General features: G+C 44.0%; 2 protein-coding genes across 2 annotated transcripts; one reads left to right on the forward strand and one right to left on the reverse strand.

The window, feature by feature from the left end:
* The first annotated feature begins 3,919 nt into the window (after nt 1–3,919).
* On the forward strand, nt 3,920–5,493 carry LOC140819995 (uncharacterized). The gene is made up of 2 exons (XM_073180287.1): nt 3,920–4,715; nt 4,801–5,493. Exons 1-2 carry the CDS (start codon nt 3,930–3,932, stop codon nt 5,317–5,319), a joined length of 1,305 nt encoding a protein of 434 aa, XP_073036388.1. The 5' UTR covers nt 3,920–3,929; the 3' UTR covers nt 5,320–5,493.
* A 2,429-nt stretch (nt 5,494–7,922) lies between these two features.
* Nucleotides 7,923–9,233, reverse strand: LOC140820150 (uncharacterized). The gene has a single exon (XM_073180470.1). It carries the CDS (start codon nt 9,231–9,233, stop codon nt 7,923–7,925), a length of 1,311 nt encoding a protein of 436 aa, XP_073036571.1.
* Nucleotides 9,234–10,273: the final 1,040 nt, after the last annotated feature.

The following is a 10,273-nucleotide window of genomic DNA, read 5'->3' on the forward strand; positions in this document are numbered from 1 at the left end:
TTTGTGAGTGACAAATCCATGGATAACGGTATGGTCACGAAGCAGAATCAATCCGATCAATTGATAAATGATTCACTTGGCTAAGAGGATGTCAATAATGCTCTTTCAAATGAACATTTTCTTGTTGGAAAATTGATATATGAAATTATGCAAACGTAAAGACTTCGCCCAATCCTGAAAGTGTTTTAAAAAAATGCAACATCTGTTTTCTCAACTCAAAGTTAAATTAAGTAATTAAATTTTTTAATTTTTTGTTTTAACTACTATTTGTTAATATAATATCACTTGTATAAAATAGAAAAATAGTATAGTTTATAAATAAAGAATGGATTCTGTTTATTTTTAAGATAACTGTAAATTATTTAATTTATTATTTAAAACATAAATGACAATTATGTTACAATATTTGATATCATAAAATTGCTATTAGTAATTGAATTTTTATATTTTATTTGAGACAATATTTTTATGATAAAAAGTGTTAAATATCTGGTATTTTTTAGGTAATATGAATTCTCAAAACCAACATTCTTCCATTGCCGTAACGCAAAATCTAAGAAATAACGGGTGGTGATCAGATTGTAATTCTATTTTGATGAGTATATTTTCATAAAAGACGATATGATAATAAAGCAGACATTATCTGAAAAATTGTTGAAAAATGTTTTGGAGAAAATGATCGATATCAATAATGTGGTTCTTGATGATTCACCTCTTTTGGGAAAAATGACAGGCGAAAATAATAAAATGAAGATAACTTTTGTTTCTTTATTAGTAAAAACAATATTAAATTAACTATTATGTAATGATACTTTTGTTTTAACTATGAATTCATAGTATAACTGACTTTTGGATAAAAAGAAAAAATAATAATCAATAACAAACTAATGTGCGCGCATTTTCTTTATTCTCAATGTTTGAGTAAGGTATTCATTTTACTATTTAGAACATATAAAATGTCATATTTTTCTTAGATGTTTTTTCAATTCTAAAAATATTATATATATCTGTAATTATTTATGTATTGTATGGAAAATTCATGTATCATTTCTGATAGTCTAAATTACGAAGTATATTTTTTTATATTAATTTTTTTACTTAAAAAAAAAATATCTTTATCGTTGATTTGTTTTTTTTTCCTATTGTAGGTAGTAAACTTTCAAAGTTTAAAATATATCTAATGATGTTATTCAATTGATGTGAATTAAAAATTTTAATGCTCACATTCTTTAATTGATATCTAGCTTACCAAAAGTAATGCATTCAGTTGTTCATATTTGTTCAAAATTATGGGATATAAATTGCTTTAATTATTTATGTCTAATTAAACAATTTACGACACTGAAGTATCGTCTCTGTACACATATCTTATATGAAATAATATTTTGTTTTTTTGAATCTTTGATAAATGATTTATAAAATGATTTCATTACATTATCAAATTAAATATTACATGAAATTTAGACATTGCTAATATAATTATCATTATATAATTATGAGTAAATCTAGTGTCGTAAAGCCACACACACGTACAAGTTAAAATTCAAACCAGAGAAAAAAAAAATTAAAGATATGGCGTACACACATGAGTTGAATTCTATGTATAATTTCAAACTCCACATTTTAAATAGATAGATGAAAAGATAACCAACTACAATACAAATTATAAATACCCGATATAAGATTTTTGCCACGAAAACTTGTAAATAGTAAGATAAACCCTTTCACAACATTCAATCTCCAATTTATTATTATTATTATTGATACTCACGGGAAATTTAGGGTCCGCTCCCAGCAAGTGTCACTAATCCAGACGCGGGTTTTGAAGTTACCCTGAACCTGAAATAACAAAGAAGATCGTTAAGAGGGGGCCAGGAGGGTGTCCTGGCGTAGCCCCTCCGACGCTCAAGTCAGTGACTGAGGATATATGGGGTGAGCAGCTAAGGGTGCTGCTGAAAACAATATACTGAATGAATGAATTAACACTCAAACCTGGTATTTATAGGAGAATACCTGGGCCCTTAGTGGGCCTGTCTTCCATTTGGGCTAGGGCCCTTGGTGGGCTCGTCTTTCCTTTGGGGCTTGGGATGGGCCAGGGGTAGTGGGCTCATCCCTAGGGTATCACCAGTCTCCCCCTCCCGAGTCGAACTGAATCGTAGGTTCAAAGTTCGATTAATTGTGTTGTCCTTGGTTTATCGGCGATGAGGACGGACCGTGCCAGAAAAAGTAATTTTGTTTATCGTTAACGAACGATGTTCACCGTCATTACGGGGAATTTTTTCAGAAATCACACAACCACTCGCAAGGGAAATCACACAAAACGAATCGTAATCTTCTCCTGGAAGGGAGGAAATCGAATCAGAATCCTGCCTTGAAAATAAAGATTTGGGCTCCCCCTATAAATAGAGATCATCCTCTTATTTCATTCTCACTTCTCCCACACAAAACATTTTGTGCGCTGCATTCACTTACTCACACGCATACACACCACTCCCGTCTCGCCTCATCAATCACCGCCCAGCAGCGCGCCGTCTCGCCCTCGCCCTATCTCCCCTCGCCCCTGCCTGCGCCCTCGCCCAGCAGCGCGCCTCGTCTCGCAGCGCGCCTCGCCACGCCCAGCTCTCGCCCCGCCTCCTCGCCCCACAGCCTCGCCACGCCCAGCTCTCGTCTCGCCGCCTCGCCCCCCAGCCTGCGCTTTCGCCCACTTTCGCCCGAGCACTCTCGCCCATAGCGCCTGCCACTCTCGCCCACCACCGCGCGAGCACTCTCGCCCGCTTGCGCCCGAGCACTCTCGCCCATAGCGCCTGCCACTCTCGCCCACCACCGCGCGAGCACTCTCGCCCATAGCGCCTGCCACTCTCGCCCACCACCGCGCGAGCACTCTCGCCCGCTTGCGCCCACCGCTCTCGGTCCCGGCGCCTGCCTTCTCGCCCACAGTGTTGCGCTCTCGCCCCGGTGCCTGCGCTCTCGCCCACTTTCGCCCGAGCTCTCGTCCGCTTGCTTGCCCGAGCTCTCGCCCATCTCGCCACGTCTCGCCCCCACCAGTGTCCGAGTGCTCTCGGTCTCATCCCTTGTGCATTTTTTCACGCTGCATCGGGGTTAGTCTCCTTTCTATTTGCTCAGTTATCCTTAGAAAATGTCTTCCTATGATGCCGAATTTAGTTCTTCGAGCGATTCCGAGTCTGATTCTGCCAGTAATTCTAAATCTACTTCCGCGAGTAATTCAGAGTCTACTTCCGTGAGTGATTCCAAGGGGTCTAGCGAGTCTAGGAATTCCTTAGAAGATCCTGAATTTACCCCTGAGGTAGAAGTCGTCACTCATAGCCGTCCTGGTAAGGAGATTCGTCACGTAACTCAACAAATGAATATCTCTAATGCTGATGACCTCTGGTACGGCCACTTAACGTCCCACATTCCCCCCACTAGCGAGTCCAAACTTAGGACTTTGTGGCATATTCCCTCCTCTCACCAGATCATAATTCCTACCCCCGATGACCGTCCTTATCTAGCTCCCAAGGGTTGTTACACTTTCTTCCAGCATCATTTCGACGCAGGTCTGCGATTTCCACTAGATGACTTTCTTCAGGAGCTGAGCAGTTATTATCAGATGCATTTAGGTTTGCTCACTCCCAATGCTCTCCGCTCAATATGCTGCCTCATCGTGTTATTCCGAGCTCTAGATCTTCCTTTAAGCTGCATTACCTTCTCCTACTTCTTGGTCTTAGCCAAGTCAAAAGAGGGACCCTTCTACGTGATTTCTCGGTCTAGCCGCAAGCTTTTTGATGGAGCTCCTAGTCATGTGAAGGATTGGAAAAAATACTTTTTCTTTATTCAACCACCGAAAGAATTGACTTGTTCCACTGATTGGTGCCCTAATTTCACCAAGCCTGAGCTTCCTATATAAGAAAGATAAGGATTATCTACACATAATGAGTGTACTAGGAGATCGATGCTTTAGCATTCCCCAACTTCTATCTGAAGATCTCCTGTGTCATGTCGGGTTAAGTCCCGCGAATATTGAGTTGAAGGAGAACGCCGGTAGATATCCTTGCCTCTTTTCATACTTATTGTTTTTCTATTGCTTGTTATGTTGCTTGATAACACTCTCATTCGGTTCACTGTTTGTGCTTGCAGGTGTTAGAGTCATGAATGCTCTATTTCTCCGTGAACTTTCCAAGACGAAGGCCGGGGGTTCCTCATCAGCACCCCAGAAGTCCGTTACCCCGGCAGTCACGATGGGTACAAAAGGGGATTGTTCTGTCGCTAAGAAAAAGAAAACAGGTTCCTGCTCTACTACTGCGCAGAAGTCCTCTAGCTCCCCTACTGCTGTGAAGAAGAAGAAGACGGGCTCCTCCTCCTCTGCCCCAAAGCGAGCCTCCTCTCCACCTCCTCGCGCAAAGTCACCTCCTCCGTCTGGTAAACAAAAGGTGTCCGCTGATCCTAGCCCGTCAGTCCCCCATCATGGTAAGCGCAAGATCTCAGAGATCTCAGTAGTGTCGGTCTCTTCTCCAGAAGGGCCTGAGTCCGATGAGGGGCCTCTCTTTGAATCGTCAGTACATCATCTATATACCTCGGATTCGGCCATCGTGGGGCGGGGTCCTACTCAGCTGGCTCAGAAGATAATGTATCAGCTTCCTTCCGAGGCGGATGCAGCGTTCATGAGTTCACTGGGGTGGTCTGACCTCCTTCGCCGGGCATGCAGCAGTGTCACTGAGGTATACTTCTTCTTCTAGCCTTCAGATTGGTGCTCTATATACATTTGATCCCTTGTCTTCTTTTCACCTTTGTTTACTTATGCAGGGCATGATGTACGTCGGGGAGGTGGCTGAGCGCGCTCACACCGCTCGATCTGACTCTTGTAAAGAATTACGCGAGGTTCAGGCTCTCCGCGAACAGCTCCAGGCTACTATTGATGAGATGAAAGTGTCGCATGCCGAGGAGCTTTCGGAGTCCCAAGCTCAATTGTCGGAGTCCCAAATCCAGTGCGGCGAGCTCTCAAAACAGAAGCAGGAGTCTCAGCGGCTGATAGAGGATCAAGCTAAAGAGATCCAGAAGCTGAAGAAAGAATTAAAGAACTCACAGGCTGAGCTTAAAGACACCAAGGCACGACATGTTGCAGAAGCCTTCTCCTTCAAAGAGGAATTTCTCAAATCCGAAGAATTTATCGAGATCTGTGGCCCGAAAGCTTTTCACTACCTGGGGGTGGGCTTCGAGGGTGCAGTCGGCCTTTTCCATGCTCAGGGCTATCCTCCGCCGGGCGCCCCTACTGACTTTATCGACTTCGAGAGCTTCATATCGAGTCTCCCCCCCGATTCCTAGATTGAGCTCCTTTATTTATGTTATTTTCTGCATTGTTTTATTTTTCATAGGATTATGCGACTTTTGGGACGTTTACATTTGGCTATTTCCTTTTGCGCACTTTTGACATGTACGAACTCGTTTTATTTATGCAACCTTGGGTATTTTGCATTTGAATTTACTGCTTCTCACGAGTTTGTCTCTGATACTACTAACTTGTTAGGGCAAATAAAATCGTCACCCTCTAACTCCTCTGCTAGGTCATACCTTAGCAGGAAAATAAAAATCAACCACCATCCCCCTCTAACTCCTCTGACAGACGACACCTTAGCAGGAAAATAGAAATTCACCATCTCTACCTTCTAACTCCTCTGCTAGGTGACACCTTAACAGGAAAATAGAAATTCACCATCTCTACCTTCTAACTCCTCTGCTAGGTGACACCTTAGCAGGAAAATAAAAATTCACCACCTCCACCTTCTAAATCATCTGCTAGGTGACACCTTAGCAGGAAAATAAAAATCAACACCATCACCTTCTAACTCCTCTACTAGGTCACACCTTAGCAGGAAAATAGAAATTCCACACCTCCACCCTCTAACTCCTCTACTAGGTCATACCTTAGCAGGAAAATAAAAATTCACCACCTCCACCCTCTAACTCCTCTACTAGGCGATGCCTTAGTAGGAAAATAAAAATTTAACGCCCCAACCCTCTAACTCCTCTGCTAGGTGACACCTTAGCAGGAAAAATAGAAATTCACCACCTCCACCCTCTAGCTCCTCTACTAGGCGATGCTTTAGTAGGAAAATAAAAATTCAACGCCCCAACCCTCTAACTCCTCTGCTAGGTGACACCTTAGCAGGAAAAATAGAAATTCACCACCTCCACCCTCTAGCTCCTATACTAGGCGATGCCTTAGTAGGAAAATAAAAATTCAACGCCCCAACCCTCTAACTCCTCTGCTAGGTGATACCTTAACAGGGAAAATAGAAATTCACCACCTCCACCCTCTAACTCCTCTACTAGGCGATGCCTTAGTAGGAAAATAAAAATTCAACGCCCCAACCCTCTAACTCCTCTGCTAGGTGACACCTTAGCAGGAAAAATAGAAATTCACCACCTCCACCCTCTAACTCCTCTACTAGGCGATGCCTTAGTAGGAAAATAAAAATTCAACGCCCCAACCCTCTAACTCCTCTGCTAGGTGACACCTTAGCAGGAAAAATAGAAATTCACCACCTCCACCCTCGAACTCCTCTACTAGGCGATGCCTTAGTAGGAAAATAAAAATTCAACGCCCTAACCCTCTAACTCCTCTGCTAGGTGACACCTTAGCAGGAAAATAAAAATTCACCACCTCCACCCTCTAACTCCTCTACTAGGCGATGCCTTAGTAGGAAAATAAAAATTCAACGCCCCAACCCTCTAACTCCTCTGCTAGGTGACAACTTAGCAGGAAAAATGGAAATTCACCACTTCCACCCTCTAGCTCCTCTACTAGGCGATGCCTTAGTAGGAAAATAAAAATTCAACGCCCCAACCCTCTAACTCCTCTGCTAGGTGATACCTTAACAGGGAAAATAGAAATTCACCACCTCCACCCTCTAACTCCTCTACTAGGCGATGCCTTAGTAGGAAAATAAAAATTCAACGCCCCAACCCTCTAACTCCTTTGCTAGGTGACACCTTAGCAGGAAAATAGAAATTCACCACCTCCACCCTCTAACTCCTCTACTAGGCGATGCCTTAGTAGGAAAATAAAAATTCAACGCCTCAACCCTCTAACTCCTCTGCTAGGTGACACCTTAGCAGGAAAATAAAAATCAACACCCTCACCCTCTAACTCCTCTACTAGGCGATGCCTTAGTAGGAAAATAGAATTATTCTATCACTCTCACAATATAACAACATTCATGAACTAAAGGGAAGAATTTGATTTTATTGAATTCCAATGGATTACATAGGAAAATTCAGGAAATAAAATACATCAATGACAGAATCAAGAATAATATTTTCTGAGGTGATAAGCATTCCAAGGCCTCTTCAAAGCTAGGCCTCTTCAAAGCTTTGCCTTGTGTATTCTCCAAGTAATAGGCTCCAGAGCTCATTCTCTCGATCACCTTGAAGGGACCCTCCCACTTTGGGTCCAGTTTTCCCCTCTGCTCTTCTTGCACCTTCCTTAGGACCAAATCACCCACTTGAAAGTTTCTCTGCACGACTCTCCGATTATAAGACTGTGCAATGCGGTTCTTATAAGCTTCCAATTGAATGCTGGCAGACTCTCTCTTTCCCTCCAACAGATCAAGGTCAGTAGCGCGTCTCGCACCATTGTCCCCGTCATAAAACATCACCCTTGCCGATTCCAACCTGATCTCCGCCGGGAGCACTGCTTCAGTACCATAAACCAAACCGAAAGGAGTTTCTTTGGTTCCTTCTCTCGGAGTGGTTCGGTATGCCCATAAGACACTTGGTAGCTCATCCACCCAATTGCCTTTAGCTTTGCCCAGTCGAACTTTCAGACCCTGAACCAGCGTCCGATTAGTCACCTCTACCTGGCCATTACTCTGCGGGTAAGCTACAGAGGTAAAGACCTGTTGGATCTTCATCTCCTTACACCAAGCTTAGATCCTGGCCCCTTGGAACTGTCTCCCATTATCGGATATCAGTCTCCTGGGTACCCCGTATCTGCATACTATATTCTTCCACAAGAACTTCATGACGTCATTCTCAGTGATTCTGGCTAACGGTTCTGCCTCCACCCATTTTGAGAAATAGTCAACCGCTACCAAAAGGAATTTCTTCTGAGCAGGAGCTGTAGGAAAAGGTCCCACAATATCCATTCCCCATTGGTCAAAAGGACAGGCGGCCGTGACAGTCTTCATCATGGCCGCTGGCCGGTGATGCAATCGGGCATGACGTTGACAACTATCACAAGACATCACTAACTCTTGAGCATCATACAGTATCGAGGGCCAAGAATAACCGGCGAGCATCACTTTCCTCGCCAATGCATAAGCCCCTAGATGATTTCCACAACATCCCTCGTGAACCTCTCGGAGCACGTAATCAGCCTCTGTATAACTCAAACATCGAAGAAGCGGCCCTGCAAAAGATGTTCTAAACAACACATATCCGACCATCACATAACGTGAACATTTCATCTTCAACTTACGAGCTTCGCGAGGGTCATCGGGAAGCTTTCCCTCTTTCAAATAATCAGTTATTGCGGTTCTCCAATCCTCCTCCTCCTGTTCAACTGCGGGTGAACTCGTTTGAGGTGTGAGTTCAATTTGAAATACCACATCTCTAGTCTTCCAACTCCCCATTGTCCCAGCCATTTTGGCTAGAGTGTCTGCCTTCTCATTTTCTTTCCTGGGAATCTGTTCAAATGTAATCTCCGTGAATTTCTCTCTGACCCTGTCCACTTCTTGAGCATACTCAATAAGTTTCTCATCTTTCACATCATACATTCCCTTCATCTGCTGCGCTACCAACTGTGAGTCAGAAAAAATAAGTACCCGGGTAGCTCCTACATTTTTGGCTGCTCGCAGTCCCGCCAACACAGCCTCATATTCTGCCTCATTGTTGGATGCTCGAAAGTCCAACCTAACTGCCAACTTCACTTCCTCCCCAGCTGGTGAAATCAGTACCACTCCTACCCCGCTCCCCTCTTTAGAAGATGAACCATCAACATATACTTTCCAAGGGTCCTCATTTTCAAGATGCACAGTCTCAGCTAGAAAATCAGCTAAGGCTTGTGCTTTGATAGATGTTCTTGGCTCATACTGGATGTCATACTCCCCTAGCTCAGTGGTCCACTTGATCAAGCGGCCAGACATATCCGAATGAGTTAGAATTCTGCCCAATGGGCTGTTCGTGAGCACCACAATCGGATGAGATAAGAAGTAAGGCCTCAAGCGTCTGGCTGTCATTACCAAAGCCAAAGCCAAATTTTCCAACCCGGAGTATCGGATCTCTGCCCCTTTGAGCGCATGCGAAACATAGTATACCGGCTACTGAACTGATCCATCCAGCTTAACAAGCACTGAACTCACAGCCCCTTCAGTGGCAGATAAATATACCCGTAAAGGCTCACCCGCTGCCGGTTTGGCCAGGACGGGAAGCTCGGCCAGGTACTCCTTCAATTCTGTGAAAGCCTTCTCACAATCCGGCCCCCATTCAAATTTTTTTGCTTTTCGCAAGGTCCGGAAGAAAGGTAAGCTCCTGTGTGCGGACCTAGAGATAAAACGTGCCAGCGCAGCAATCCTCCCTGTCAACTGCTGAACATCTTTGGGCCCCCGAGGGGAGACCATACCCTGGATGGCTTGAACTTTCTCGGGGTTAGCCTCAATCCCCCTCTCTGTCACCATATAGCCCAGAAACTTCCCACTCTTCACCCCAAATATACACTTTTGAGGGTTCAGCTTCAGCCCATAGGACCTGAGGGTGGAAAATGTCTCCACTAGGTCAGGTATGAGCAGGGTCGAATCCTTAGACTTTACCATGATGTCATCCACATACACTTCCACATTCCTCCCCACCTGCTTAGAAAAGACTTTATCCATCAACCGCTGATACGTGGCTCCGGCATTTTTGAGTCCGAAGGGCATGACCACGTAACAGAAAGTTCCTTCCGAGGTGATGAAACTTACTTTATCTTGATCCTCCACTGCCAAGGGGATTTGATGATACCCCTGATAAGCGTCCAGCATGCACAAATACTGATGTCCAGCTGTGGAATCCACCAACTGATCTATCCGCGGCAAGGGATAACAATCTTTAGGACATGCCTTGTTGAGATCTCTGAAGTCCACACACATCCTCCATTTTCCTGAACTTTTTGGAACAAGAACGACATTCGAGAGCCAAGTAGGAAATTGTACCTCTCGAATGTGCCCGGCACTGAGCAACTCTCCCACCTCCTTTTTTATAACTATATCTTTCTCGGGCCCGAAGTGTCTTTTCTTCTGTT

This window comes from Primulina eburnea, chromosome 18 (genome assembly GCF_022965805.1).
Source record: "Primulina eburnea isolate SZY01 chromosome 18, ASM2296580v1, whole genome shotgun sequence".
Classification (NCBI taxonomy): Eukaryota; Viridiplantae; Streptophyta; class Magnoliopsida; order Lamiales; family Gesneriaceae; genus Primulina; species Primulina eburnea.